This window comes from Vulpes vulpes, chromosome 4 (assembly GCF_048418805.1).
Source record: "Vulpes vulpes isolate BD-2025 chromosome 4, VulVul3, whole genome shotgun sequence".
Classification (NCBI taxonomy): Eukaryota; Metazoa; Chordata; class Mammalia; order Carnivora; family Canidae; genus Vulpes; species Vulpes vulpes.
The window spans coordinates 114,599,519-114,614,898 of NC_132783.1; the positions used below are offsets into that span (position 1 = coordinate 114,599,519).

Here is a 15,380-nt window from a genome sequence, read left to right on the forward strand (position 1 = left end):
TAGAATGTCTGTAATTTTGCACCATAAATTCGGGCTTGTTACGTAGCAATAGTAACAGAAACTCCGAATTGCAAAGTTACTTGTTCAAAGTCACACAGCAAGTGTGAGAGGCAGAAATAAGCCCCACTCCAACTTCTGAGCTTGTACTGTTAGTTTGTTGAAAAAGTGCTAAATATTTACAAGTCCTGCAAAACTAGTATCTGTCATTCTGGGAAACAAAAAATAATGACTGTAATGCTAACCACTAAGAAAATCAGATGCCCAGGAGATGAGGAAGGGACTAGTGAACAATGTAGTTTGGCAGGGAATGTTATTGCCCAGGAGATGAGTTTTGTTAGGGAGAGAGGCAGGATCTCAGATCCAGTTCTAGTCCAAGCTTAAAGTGAGAAATAACCCCGGGATAGGATGAGTTATGCTGTCCACATCCTCCAGTCATAATACTGTACCTGGCAGCCTTTCTTCTTCTTCTGGGAGCAGTCTCTGGACTTCCCTCTGGCCAATGCTGGGCCAAGAGGACAACTAGATAAAGAGATTCATGGCACTGAGTCCTAGAAAGCTCTCAGCAGACAAAAAATGATTGGTGGGAAACTGGAGACAATGTGGAAAGGAAGTGACGTGATTAACACAAGAAGATGAAAAGAAAATTAAGATTTTTGAATCCCTGGTATATGCTAGGCACTGTGCATCAGTTTTTGTTTGCCTATGTATTCTTGTAATAATCCGACGATATTGGCATTAATGGCTCCAATTTTTTAAAAAAAAATTTTTTTTTTAATTTTTTATTTATTTATGATAGTCACAGAGAGAGAGAGAGAGAGAGGCAGAGACACAGGCGGAGGGAGAAGCAGGCTCCATGCACCGGGAGCCTGATGTGGGATTCGATCCCGGGTCTCCAGGATCGCGCCCTGGGCCAAAGGCAGGCGCCAAACCGCTGCGCCACCCAGGGATCCCAATGGCCCCAATTTTTAAAGGAACCTCAGTGGCTTTGTAGTTAAGTTACTGGCTCAAGGCTTATAGCTAGTAACTGGTAGACTAGGATTCAAACCCAGGTCTCTCTGAATAATGTTTACTTAGTCTCAAAACACAGTTATTTTCCTTTTCCTTTTCCTTTTTCTTTTTTTTTAATGATTTTATTTATTTATTCATGAGAGACAGAGAGAGAAAGAGAGAGAGAGAGAGAAAGAGAGAGAGAAAGAGAGAGAGAGAGAGAGAGAGAGAGAGGCAGAGATGCAGGCAGAGGGAGAAGCAGGCTCCATGCAGGGAGCCCGATGTGGGACTCCATCCTGGGTCTGCAGGATCAGGCCCTGGGCTGAAGGCGGCGCTAAACCGCTGAGCCACCCGGGGTGCCCAAAACACAATTATTTTTCCTTCTTTGCTTGGGCTTCCCTCTATCCCCCAAATGCCTTACCTTCTAAAAGTCCTTCTATAGAGTTCCTTCTATAAGTCTAGCTTTATCCTTGAGACAAGCCCAAGTCTCTCCTTTTTCACTAAGGCAGCCTAGATCATTTTAGTCCTCAGTGATCTTTTTTCTCTACCTATTGACCATAAATCCTGTGTTTGGGAATTATTCAAATACACATTCTGCTTTACTACCTTCTTTCTTATATATCTTGGTTTTACTACTGACTTGCAAAGTCAGAGGTCAGAACTCATGTTTCTTGCTTCTTTGCATCTGCCACAATGCTTAGTATCATTATGCTAAGGCAAGGTTTAGACCCAAGATGGTGCTCAATTAAAACATTTGATTGATTAATCCTCCCTGGTGTCTACAGAAGTATACATACAGTAACCAGAAATAAAACAAAATGAACTCCTTCTCCATTCTTTCTATCCATTCACAGAATGGGTACCTACACAGAGAATAGGACATGAAAGAGAAGAAGACTATCAAGTGGGTGCCTAGCCAGAATTATACAGAAGGGAAGGCATCTTTCTGCCTGACATTTCTTTTTGTGCTACTCAGGAGATAAATAACCTGGTAGCAGCAGGGGCAGGGACTCCCTGAGTGCCTAGCCAGGATTCTCTGAATTCTAGAGGTTATAACTGGCTGACATCATTCCATCCATGGTAGACCAAGCCTTAACACCAATCAATAAAGGTGCTTAATGGGTAGCAGGGAATTTCTTTCTGATGGCAACTGAAGAACTGACCCAACATTGCCCATTTTAGACTTTGTTTTTTGGGTGATGCTCAACTGGTTTTACAAATGTTATAGGTCCCCCAAAGTCATAGTATTGAGTTTACTATTAAACTTTGTCAGCTCTGAACCTTCAGCTAATGAGTACCTAGGGATGACCTTGATTGACAGGTCCCATGGCTCAACACATGCTTGCTTCAGTGCCTTTGTTCATAGCAATCCCTGCCCACTCCTTCTCCCCTACCCTGAGACTTCCCTTTTCATTTCTTTGCTTTTGTAGAAAATCTTATCTTATCTTTCAAGGCATAGTCCAATGTTTCCCAGAGGTCTCTTTTCACCACAGCCCACACTAATTTTTCCTTTCTCAGAAAAGAATTGGCACCAAACCACATGCCACAGAGTTTAGCCCTCAGTTACACATTCTCTGAGTTCCCTGTGTTCCAGAGAGGCAGCCTGCTGCAGTGAAAAGAACCTATAATTTGGGACCAGTGGGACCACAACCCATTATTTCCCTGCCATGTAACCCCAAAGATCTTTACAAAGCAGCACAAGCATCCTTGTTCTTCTACCATAACAGCTGCATTGGGTTTCACTGGATGATGAACTATGCTTCTTTCAGCAGACTTCCACTGAGGGACAGTGGGCTACCTCCAGATTTTTAAAACAACAGTGAAAGGAATGTCCTTATACATATATCTTGTCACATTTGCACAACCATATTTATAGGATAAATGTGTGGAGACTATAAGTTTCTTACTCCTACAATTTTAAGGCCATTTGTCATCCTTTTTGCCTTTTCTTTCCTCACCCCCATTCCTAATGAGTTACAGTTAAAGAATCCCATGCCCTCTTCAGCTTTTGGCTGTGACTATGAAGCCTATCCTATACCATAGTCACCTCCTAGCTGAAGCCAAGAGATTGGCCTCTCCAAAGTGGCACTAGTTATAGCTTTGTTTTTGTCTATATTTCATATCTTCCTCACTCCAGCTGGCCACATTGTACTCTCTCCTGATGGGCACAGAGTGCACTCCTGGGTGCTCACCTCTCCTTTCTCAGGAGATGACTTTTAAAGACAAAGAGATTGTAAAGAATAAAAATGGAATAAAAACCCAAGGCAAAAAATGTCCATTAAAATAATCAGAGTGAGGAAGTCCTACAGAAAAAAAAAATGAGTACCTTTTTTTTTTTTTTTCATGAATTCTAACAATCCACAGGGAGCCCTAAGGGACCCTCAGAAGATTTCTGATTTTGGAAGACTGCATTGTGTCAAGGATAATTCATGGAATCAGACAAACACAGGTTATAATCCCAGCTCTGCTGGGTAACCAAGGATGAGGGAGTTAATCACTCTAAGCCTCAGTTTTCTCATCTATAGAATGGTGTTGATGTACCCAGGAAGAGGTTTTCATGATGATAAGTAGTGTGATCTAACATCAGAGTGCCTAACAAGTAATTGCAACAAGTAAAAGCAATTATTACTACTGTCTTGTGAGCCAAGAGGTGATTAGAACATTTCTGAATAATGGGGTAACTGGTACCTATTGGATGATAGGGAACTTTGTATTTTGGGCCTGTTTAACCTCCTTTTCTCCAGTTCTACCTGATTTTTCTCCAAATTCCTTCATAGACCAGGACTGAGTTTCCCCATGTAACACAGGTAGTTAGTGAAAGTCATAAATTCTCTTCATTAGATGGCTTTATCTCCATTAAATGAAAAATATGACATCCTTAGAAAGTGACATGTTAATTCAACAAGTGTGTATTTGAATACACAACACCAAGTGCCAGGTTTTGGATGAGCTGCAGAGATCAATCTGCCAGTCTACGTCTTGGTGATGAATAGCCAGGGTAACTCTAGTACAGGGCTGAAGATGAAAGATGCCCTCAGAAATATACGGTGACAGTGGTGAAAGCAACAGCAACATCAACAGCTCATCCTATCTATGGATCAGCCCTATGCAGAGGAAGAGCTTTCTAGGCATTATGTCATTTAATATCCTTTCAGTAGGTCTTCTTCTTATCACTCCCATTTTCCAGAAGAAGAGACTGAGATGCTGCTAGGATTCAATTGCAGCGACCCTATTCCAGAATTCAGACATAACCATTACCATGAAGCACAACTTTAGAGGTGTAATTGGGGCTGGGAATCCAGTATTTGCAAAGGGCGAAGACTTGAGCAGGAAAGAAGGGAGCAGTCACTCTAAGTGGAGGAGATGACAAGGGCATGGGGAAATGAAATGAAATACAATTTGGTTTGGCTAGAACCTTGGTTGAACCTGGGAATCAGAGGGAGACAAGCCTTAGATGAGGATCTGGGGACATAGGGACCATCTTGCTTCCATTTTGAGGATGGAGAGAAGTGAGACAGATTTAGTGACTCACCCAGTGGGCCAACCATAGACTGAGACTGAACTTTTTTCTAAGCTCCTTTACCACTTCCTCCCATCCTGTGGGCCTGCTCCCTGTGACAACAGCTGTTCCCATTGCCTCCCTTGGGTAGAACTCCATCCTGCTTCCAGCAGGAACCATGCTTCCTTATTTTAAGGCCCTCTTAAAACCACAGGAGATCTACCATGATTGTCATACCCTAGGTTTGCCATTTCCATGTTAGTGTGCTTAACACAATTTATCTTCTATGTGATACCCTGGCCTTAATTTGCCTTTTATCTTCCTTGAACATAGCTAGGGCAAAAGTATTCCTTTGCATAGAGGGATGCTGTGCCTAATTCATATTCAAAACCATCAAACTCCTTATAGGAATATGAGTATACATTCTCCATCACTTCAATTAATAATGCTTTCATATTTTTCTTATGTAGAATTCTGTACTTCTCTGAAGATGAACAATTGGGTCTTCTGGTCCTAAATGCTGTATTTCCAGAGAAAGTTTAAAAAGAAACAGGGGGCCCTTTCCAGGAAAATGTAGAACCTAGGGAGAATGTAGTCATGGGTAGACTTTTTTGGTTTTGGAGACATAGGGACCATTTCTCTTCTAGTGTAGCCCCTACTCATGGCCTGGATTTTCTAAGGCATGTGAAAGATGAGAAAAACAGTGATCACATTTTATACTTGGAACCAAAAATGGAGGGGGAAAATTCCTTAAAAAGTACATAAATATTCCAAGTGGTACATTATACTCTTTGCCATCCTTCCAGGGATCTCCAACTGAATCTTGTCATGTGTTTCCTCTGCATAGAGTTCCCAGGGCAATGACTGACCAGAACTGAGTGGGAGTTGCCTTCTTCAGCTGACATATATGTGTCTTAGCTCACTGCAGCCCCTGGCTGACCTCCATTCTTTTGTTACTGAGCTTACATGAGTTATCTTTGTGACCCCTGGATAAATCCCTTTCTTCCGTGTATGCCAGAACCTTCACCTAATGATAATGGGATGGGGGTGTTGATTACATTTTACAGGTGTTTTGCTTGCCTCCTCTCACTAGAAGGTAAGCTCCTAGAAGGGCAGGGAGTTTTGTCTGCTTAGTTCAGTGATATCTCCTATATCACTCTGAACCACGTCTGTTGCATAATAGGTGCTAAATACACATTTAATGAGTGAGCAAATGACTCTAAACATCCCTTTCAGTTTGGTGAAACATTTTCTACAAACTCGCCTATTGTGATTTTAAAAGAAAAAAAAATCAATCTCTCCTTCATTTAAGCTATTCAAACCTTGGACTTTCAGTACACTCTAGAGAGGGAGAGTGTAATTTGACTTTCCTCTTACTGATGGCCAGAATTGCTGGCTGAGATGCAGAAAATGATGCTTTTCATTTGCGTACCCGGTGAAGCCTTTATCCTCGTCACTGCATTCATTTTAATACTTCCATGTGGCTTCTGGAGCTTCTGAAACTTCCACTCTGTGCTTCTCAATGGTCTCTGAAACTGCTGGGCATTGAAGTCTGGCTCTGGATCTTGCCATCAGGTGGCAGAGGATTAAAGTTGAAAAGGAAAGAGGCACTGAGCTGAAGAAGTCCCTCAGGGATGGGGCTGCTCCCAGACAGTACCTGCACAGATCACACCTGTCACATTTGCAGCATTCCCTCACCTGGGCCAATGTGAGGGACAGATGATTCTGATCCAGGAGGTCCCCACAGAAACTCCCATACCTAGTCTTAAGGAACAAAGCATCTGTCATACATTTCTTGCATCATGATTATCTATATAGCCTTGTGATATTGTTACTTGCAGCAATGAATCTGTGTCCTAAATGAGGTTTATGTTTTCTAAAGGTGAAATAGTTTATGATCTCAGGTAGCCAACCTCCCTAAATTTCAACTCTCAGCATCCTTTCTTTCCTCCTGCAGCACTTAAATGACACAAGATGAGCAAGAGAAGGAGGTTTGCATGACTGTCTCTGGGAGAGGAGGTGGGAGAACAGGAGGTGGATGGGGTGGATTTCTCATCACCTCTCAATGTCATGGCATATGGGTTGCTATGGAACTTTTGTGTGAATGCAAAGGTCAAACTGTTGTTGGTTATCAGTTTGGAATCTGTTCATTGGTTATCCTGTTCCCATGGTGAATCACTTGGCCCAACAATTAGATTAGCTAGGGGGTGTGATACAAGGTTCCTGGAGATCTCCAAAGTACCATCACTCCTCCACTTGAGACTTCTCACTGAGACTAACTACCTTCACTAGTTGGAGATAATCGTCATATATTCTGATACATTTTAAGATCAGGAATAAAAGACTTTTGAAAGATGTAATCATAATTTCCCATTTTCACTATTTGCCTAGAACCCTCCAAACCTCTCTTGTTCTCTAAGGTCATCTGAACCCAACCAGAAAAGTATTGACTCCATGGACAAGCCAATGAGGAAGTGGGGAATAAAGAGGCAAAGGGCTTACTCTTAGCTATTTGCAGGCAGTAGAGCCTTGGGCTGACACTGCGTAGTAAGTAGTGGACTGGGCATCAACAGGCTACAGGGTTTTCTTGGTCACCTCAGAGGAAATCGCTTTGCCCTCTTGGGCCTCGGTTTCTTCATGCATAACATGAGATGGATAAATTAGACCATCCTAATGATCCCGCTCAAAGCTAAAGGTCTCTGGAACTGTAGTTGCATGTTTTCCAAATGTTCCCAACCTCTTGGATCCACCATGGACTCCTCCCTCCCCTCACTCTCAGATATCCAGTCCATCAGCAAGTGCTATCAGTTCTAGTTTCAAAGTAGGCCACAAATCCATCCTCATGACCACTATAATTTCCATCACTATAATTTCCCCTGGATGGCCATGAGATCCTCTTACTTTATTTCTCTGTTCCCATTCTTGACTATTCTCTGCCCAATTAATTTTCCTCATAGCTCCCTAGAGTGGTATTTCAGCATGTAAATCAGTCCTTTTCTTGCTTAAAAATTCTCCAATGTCTTCCCATTATATTTAAAGTAAAACTGTAAATCTATACTATAGTACGGAACTGTGCATTATCTGGACTCTGCCTACTTCTCTGATGCTATCTCAAATCTCTGTTCTCATTCACAGCAAGTCATATACTCTGGTCATTTCTTCCATCTTTGAAAGCAACAAAACTCTTTTCCATCTGAGAGCCTTTGCACTGGCTCTTAAAGCTCTCAGCTCTATGCAAGCCTATTTCTTTCTTACCTATTAGCTCCTCAGAGAAATTTTTTCAGAATTACTTAAGGAAGTCCCCTGAAATTCTACTTCCCTTATTATCTATTGCTACAGCAGGATCATTTTATTTGTAGCACATCACAATAGCCCGTTTAATGTCTGTCTTACAGCATTATACTTGTCAGCTCCTTGAAGCAAATACTTACAGTTCCATGCTCCTCATTGATGTATTTTCATATTCTCAGCACCCTGCACCATGCCCTACATGTTGTGGACAATTAGCAATATCTATTGAATAAATAAACTACACTTGCCACAAATAGGGAGAAAGAGTGCAGAAAAGAAAGTAGAGGGAGCTAAAAATACACTTTGCCTGTGATGGTTTTGTCCCTCCTTTAATATATATCTTCTCAAAATGTTCCTCTCTATGGGAAAAGAAATCTTAATATCTATTAAAAATAGGTCATCAGACATAAGAAGCAGGGCTATGAAGTCAATTCATGGATGGAATTTTAATCTTACCATCAGCCTAGTATAAAAAATTGTAATCTGTGATCACAGCTAAACTGAATTTTAACTTTGAATGTTAAAAACTTAAACCAATTTCTCACATAAATATTTTAAAGAGAGGTGGGAAGAGTCTTTAAAGCATTTCAGAAGCATTTACTAGCATGTCATTGAATGTGTTAATTACAGATTATTTATTCACAGTGTAAGTGTAGAAAACGTTGACTTTAGGCGCTGTGGCCAATGCTGCTCATTGATTCCCCACCATCCATCCCCACCCCTTCCCCTCTAGAGACTAGAACACCTAAGTCCTTGCCTTACTGGCCTTCCTTGCTCCTAAAAGTGATCATGGGCCACTGCTCTGACTAATGAGATAGAAGTACATGTCAGCTGCTGGGGTGGGGAGTTTTCTGTTAAGCTTTTGTTTTTCTGATCCAAAGAGTTAGAAATGTCAACGCTTCTTCCCCTTCTTGCTGCTTGAACATGCACATGATGTCTGGGGGTAGCCATCTTGTGAATATGAGCAAATGCCAAGACAATCACAAAATAGCAGATCCTGATTTCACTAAACCGTGAGACACTGTCTGCTTCCACTTCTCTTATAAGAAAGACAACTCTTTATCTGTTCATATTACTGTGGTCAGATTATTGTGTTAATTGTAGGTAAGCACATTTAGCTACATTTTGTTAACTTTGATTAAGAGACATTAACGTGGACTTTGAAGAGATTAAGACATAAAGCTACTTGTGTATGAGTGTAGTAGATACATGTAATTTAGATGGAACTTAGTTTCTGAAAATCTAAATTAGTGAGGATTTATGAAACATTCTTTAAGTAAACATCAAGAACAGCTAACTGAAGCTCTTTTGAAAGGATGTTGATGTGTACAAGTCACTTAAAGTGCTTCCCACCATAGCACCCAGAGTGATACAGCGCTTTGCATGTCAGAGGCTCTTGAAACTTGGTGACTTTATCAGGAAATATGCAGACAGCAAAAAGAAAAGCTTCTGTTGACATTTGTAGTTGTTTGCTTGGTCTCTGGCTCTGATCACTGTCTAAGTGTCCTTGTCTTTTTTGGCTGGTCCCTGGTGAGATGAAGTATATGCTTTTTCTCTCTAGTGTATATTTCCAGGATACACTGTAATGCTATTCTGACTCTCAGGGCGTTTCTATAGGCCCCTAAGCTCTGGGATTGGCCAGGGTAGGCCTGACAAGGAAAAGTCCACCTCAAGTAGATAAAACTTATTTTGGAAGGCTTACTCTTTTGTCTGTCAGTCTCTCTCTCTCTCTCTCTCTCTTTTTAAGATTTTATTTATTTATTCATGAGAGACAGTCAGAGAGAGAGAGAGAGAGAGAGAGAGAGAGGCAGAGACACAGGCAGAGGGCGAAGCAGGCTCCATGCAGGGAGCCTGACGTGGGACTGGATCCCAGGACTCCAGGATCACGTCCTGGGCTGAAGGCAGGCACCAAACTGCTGAGCCACCCAGGATCCCCCCCCCCCCTTAAAGATCTGTTAGTCTCTTAATTCAAAATGACAAATCCTTCTCCTCAGTTTCCATGAGGAAGAGACTCAGGAATCTAGATGCTGCTTGTCTCTGGAGTGAACCACTGGCTGTTTCTGCTTTGTCTCTGGGCTTCCCGAGAAGGGAGAAGTCCAGTGGCTTTCAAGTCAGTGTGAGTTCCTTTTCTTCTTGTGAAGTTGAAGAGAAGCCCAATATATAAAATCAATAAAATAATAAAAAGTGGATCTGTTTTATAGTACTTCCTGGATATTACACTATGGGTTCTATATGTTATCAATCTATTTTAAACCTCCCAACAATACATGAGGGTGAGAACTGTTCCATTTTACCAGTGAAAACAGGCCCAGAGTGGAGGGGTTCTATCAAAGATTGAGAAGAAGGAGGCTGTGTTGGATCCTGCTCGGTCTCCTCTTCACTCAGTGTTGGTTCCTAAGATACTCTAATGGAACCCCCAGAAGTCCTGGAGACAAAGTTTGAAAATCTTCCTGCAGCCAGAGGCCACAAACTTAGAATAAGTTTTTAGAATAAGTTTTATCTATTTGAGGTGTACTTTTCTTTGTCAGGCCTACCCTGGCCAATCCCAGAGTTTAGGGGCCTATAGAAACCCCCTGAGAGTCAGAATAGCATTACAGTGTATCCAGGGGCCAGCTGGGTAACAAAGGGATGAAAGTGGTTAGTTAGGGGTTGGGTGTAGTGGAGGAGGCATGGGTCAGCTAAGGAGGGCAGCTGCCACTTGGCTGTGCACAACAACTACCAAATTCTGGGCAGATTAAATAAATGCAGGCCTGGCAGAGAATTTGGTTCTTGTGGGCCACCAACTTGTGACCATGGGAGGAAGGGTGAAGAGTATGAAAACATACCCTGAGGTCAGACGACTCCAGTGAGGCATTAGGATGTGAGATGCCACCGAGGAAGGAAATAATGGAGAAAAACAAACTTTGGGTCTTTTTAGACACGTGTATACCATGATGGCCCTACATTATAACTGACTAGCTAAGAGTCATTTCTTCCCACTGTTTATCTACTGGCCTGATTTATTTTTAAGCAAGTCCTTCCCCTGCTTGGTTCTATCTACTCTTTACCATGTGTTTGGCAGTATTGGCCAAGCATCCAGTCTCACACCTCCTCTCCCACGCACCCCACCCCCCAACTGTCTTTTTATTTAAAGAAAAACAAGATTATAATGGTGAACAATGAGACTACCTAAATTATACAGCAGCCAAAATGAGTCCTAACAGAAGCTCCTTAGGAAGAATTTTATTCCATTGCTACTTAGGAATTACTTCTTGTTGACACTGAAATGCAAAACAGACAAGTGGTAAAGATGCCTCCAGCACAGATCCATGAGGCTTTAATATTTATGCAATTTGCCCCCAGAAGGTGACAGTGTGCGCAAATCTATTCATGAGAGCCAAGTTCCAAGTCATGCCTTCCTATGTGCTTTAGAAACTTGGTAGTCTACAAGGGACAGCCTAGTGGAAAAGGAGTTCATAGACAATGAACAACTGTAAAAGAAAAAGGAAATATAGTCAGTGCTTGTGTATCAGGTAAATTGGAGGGGATTTGTACCATATACATTCCAGAATGTAGTTGAAAAAACATTACACACAAAGACAGGAGATCAATAAATGTGAGGATTGGTCCAGATTGGTAGATTCCAAGTTTCTTTCATGCCCCCTCCCTTATATCCTGCCTTTTATCCCCCCTTTCGTAGCTACAGAATCATTTTTTTTTAGAGAAATAGTATTCACCATCTCATATATAAAACAGAAAAAAATAGAGCTACTCTGGTCTCATGTGGGGGGCTGCAACCTCACTGATTTGGGCACCCAAGTACTCACGGTTCAGTATCTGAGGCACCTCTGAGAAACTCCACTTTTGAACAACAAGAAACAAAGTTACATCACCACTGGAACTAGATTATTTCTGACGTCTATCTCAGAACTAAGAAAAAGAGAACATTTTCTCTTAAAAATGAAGAAACAGGTCTACTAGGGTCAGGTGACCTGCTCAGGCCTATACAGAGCACACTACAGCCAGTGCTGGAACCCACTCATAGTTCAGCACTCCTTCCATCACTTAGAAGTAGCATTAGAAGTAGCGCTTTGAAGTAGATTCAGACTCACCTAGCTACTAGCCATGTAAACTTGGTAAGATTCACCATTCGTGTGGTTCCTCATTAATGAAAGAAGATATAATGAGGGTCCCACCTTATGCTGCTGTGAGGATTCAGTGAGATAATGCAAGTATGGGACTCAAAACCTTGCTTTGCATATGGTAGATGCTCACTAACTGGTAGTTGTACCATACTGTCCCCCATCCCTTCTTTGAACCTTTCAGCCACAGAACACCAGATTTCTGATGATGTCTGCTAATCTTGGCTGAGCATAGCAACCAGATAGCAGACAGAGTTGGCTCAAACACAGGAGGTATCCAGATAATCAGCAGCATGCACTGGACAGTTGACTATAAAGCATAATTGAAAAGCTGAATACAATGAAGTCTGGAAATAATTCTTATTCTTTAACTTAACAGTATTTGCTTTTTTTTTTTCCCCAAGAAAAATAAAGCATTGAGCAAAACGATTGAGAAGAGCTGACTGACCTGGGAGAAATGTCACATCCTTGTTGCATGAATGCTCCCAGGGAGAACCACAGACTGTTGAATATCCCAAACTCATTGGATTGGTCACTGGTTGTCTGGTCCCGCCCTTCCTCAAACTCTTCACTGTGCCATTCATAAGGGCTGAAGCGGCTGACCAGGAAAAGGACGACACTCACTCCAATGTAGGCAAAGACAATGCACATCCAGATTTCATAAGCCAAAGGATCGAGGAAGGAGAAAACCCCCGGCTTGGACTTCTGTGGCTTTTTTATCATGATGGAGATCCCCAAACTCATAAATGGCTTGGAGAAATCTATCACCTCTTCCCGGACCAAGGTGATAGTTAAAGGAGCTACGGCCACATCGGCTCTCTGCAAAAAAAAAAAAAAAAAAAAAAGAAGAAGAAGAAGAAGAAATGCAGTTGAGCTCAGTAGCTCTGTGTTCTCTTTTTCTCTCTCTATTGAATATTCTTTTGCATCTTAAAGGATGTGAAAGTTGAAAAGAACCTTAGAAGTCTAATCCCTCCTACTCTCTATAAGGTAATTCTGACAAATGAATGCTCAGCTCACTATCTTACAGGAGAAATTATCCCATTGTTTGACAGCCCTAACTGTTTTTTTTAAAAATATTTATTTACTTATGATAGACACACACACAGAGAGAGAGAGAGAGAGAGAGAGTGAGAGGCAGAGACACAGGAGGAGGGAGAAGCAGGCTCCATGCCGGGAGCCCAACGCGGTACTCAATCCAGGGACTCCAGGATCGTGCCCTGGGCCAAAGGCAGGTGATAAACCGCTGAGCCACCCAGGGATCCCCAACAGCTCTAACTGTTAAGGCAACTTCTTCACATTACTAGAGGGGGATGTAGTGATATCTGCTGCTTCTACCTGCCCAGCAGCCATACCTCCTTCCTCCACTGAAAACTCACTCCTGCCCCACTCTTAGTCCTACTAGTTCAAATGGGGCTGATCACCTGGTTACATGGTGAAGCACATGACCTGGGTTTGGCTATCAGTTTATGTGGTTTCCCTGGTCAGAATAATTCATTCAAGAAATGACAAAGGATTGGGGCACCTGGGTGGCTCAATCAGTTAAGGGGCTGCCTTCAACTCAGGGCATGATCTCAGGGTCCTGGGATTGAGTCCTGCTTTGTGCTTGCTGCTCAGCAAGGAGTCTGCTTCTCCCTCTGCCTGCTGCTCCCCCTGCCCATGCCTATGTGCATGTGTTCTTTCTCAAATAAATACATAAAATCTTAAAAAAAATGGTATAGGACCCAAGCTAGTTTAATGAGCACTATCCCTGAGAGTCAGAGTGAGAGATGCAGAAACTGGTCCATAATATAATTAGGGCCATGCTAAATTCAGGGCTTACCGTGTACTCCTAGAAAGATGGGTTAATATATTCTGTTTGTCCCCAGGAACATGAACCAACCCTTCTGTTTACCTAAGCCAGTTTGGACTGGGTTTCTTTTATCTGTAGCCAACATATCCCTGGCTAATAAGGTGGTAAAGGCATATTTAACTCAATGAACACTTATTGGGCACTTATTATGTGCAAGCCCTAGGCTGGAAGCTATAGGTGAGCTATGGTCCCTATACTCGGGGTATTACAAATTACTAGGAGAGGTTGGTATACATATCCATCCTCCCTACTAGCCACCTACAAACAACTTCTCAGTCTGCAAAGTAGGCTGGATATGTGCTATCCAAGAAATACAAAATAATGCAGGAGAGAGACCAGAGACACAATCATTTTGGTTGAGGAGATTAGGGGCCACATCATAAAAGAAGTGACACATAATTTGGCATTGAAGGGGGGGTAGCATCTTGTTGGTCTGGCCATTCCAGAAGGAGAGAATCATGTAAGTGAGGGCAGAGAGGAGGAAAGGAGAGTTTCACAAGTATTTTTTAAGAAGACTTCTAAGGAATATATAGTTAGTACACTTTTAAAAATTCAAATCTAGCATGTAGATAAACATAAAAAGGTTGCAAGAAATGCTCAGCCTTGGACATCCTGTGTGTGGAATCACCAGCCTTGCTCTTTGGTCTTCCTTCCCTCTCCCTAATGGCAGAAGCACTGACATCTATTCCATAAAAATCCATTGATCTGTTGGCCTAAGATCAAGAGATCCTAGAAACCCAAGAAGGTTCCATGGACAGGTGCCACAACACTCATTTTTGAAATGAGAGACATGTCTGTGCAAGTCTGTTCCAGGTTGGCTTTCTCTCATTTTGCTGCATTACAGTCCAGATGTGAAGCTGGTGACAGATGCTGTGCAGATGAGGGCCCCACTCAGGTGCTGGCTGGTGTCGCATAGACAAGATTTCTTCTGGTTACTCTCATTGGCTGGGGTTGTTGAGAAGGTGCTTTAAGTGGAATAAAAAGCCTGGCTTCAGAATGACTTAAATTCTCACCTAGAGAAAGAAACTTTCCATAAAGCAATGTGGAATTGGGTGCAAATTTGATAGTAATTCTGTTTTCCCCCCCCTAACAACTACTGCATAATCTTAATATATATTATATATATATATATTTTTTTTTTTCCCCCCAAACACTTACAAGCTAGTGCAAGGGAAAGATATCTACTCTTTCCTCTGTAACCTAACATAGGTAGAAAGATAGAAAAGGAATGGAGGAGAAAAGTCATGAAGATGACTTGGAGGGACTACACAAGTTACAAGGGAGGTAAATGAAGACCAGCTTTGAAAGTGGTAACAAGAATTGAATGGATTTGTTTGATGCCTCCCGACGTGAGTTAATGAAAGGAACTGTAGACTGGAAAAGATAGAAGCACATCATCTTAGTGCTTAGTTCATTCAGCAGTTCCAGGATTTGTTTCATGGAACATTATTTCTGGAAGGATGTTCATAAGTACAACATCGGGAAACATGAATTTAAACAGGTTACATTGGGGCAAGACTTCTTAGAACCTTTAAAAGAACACTATGCATTGAGAATTTCCAAGAGAGGTAAACAGATGTAGTTCTTCTAAAATTATCTGGCCGTGGATCCCTGAGCATCAAAAGAGATCAAT

General features: G+C 41.9%; 1 protein-coding gene across 4 annotated transcripts in view; it reads right to left on the reverse strand.

The window, feature by feature from the left end:
* Positions 1-15,380, reverse strand: part of GRIA1 (glutamate ionotropic receptor AMPA type subunit 1) — a 302,439-nt gene that overhangs the window by 77,281 nt on the left and 209,778 nt on the right. For all 4 annotated transcript variants that reach the window (XR_012001207.1, XM_072756784.1, XM_072756785.1 and 1 more), the window contains exon 11: positions 12,347-12,717. Coding sequence is in view for 3 of the 4 variants with exons in the window: in XM_072756784.1 (XP_072612885.1) it covers positions 12,347-12,717 (371 nt within the window). In the remaining variant the exon portion in view is untranslated. The remainder of the gene's footprint in view (positions 1-12,346; positions 12,718-15,380) is intronic.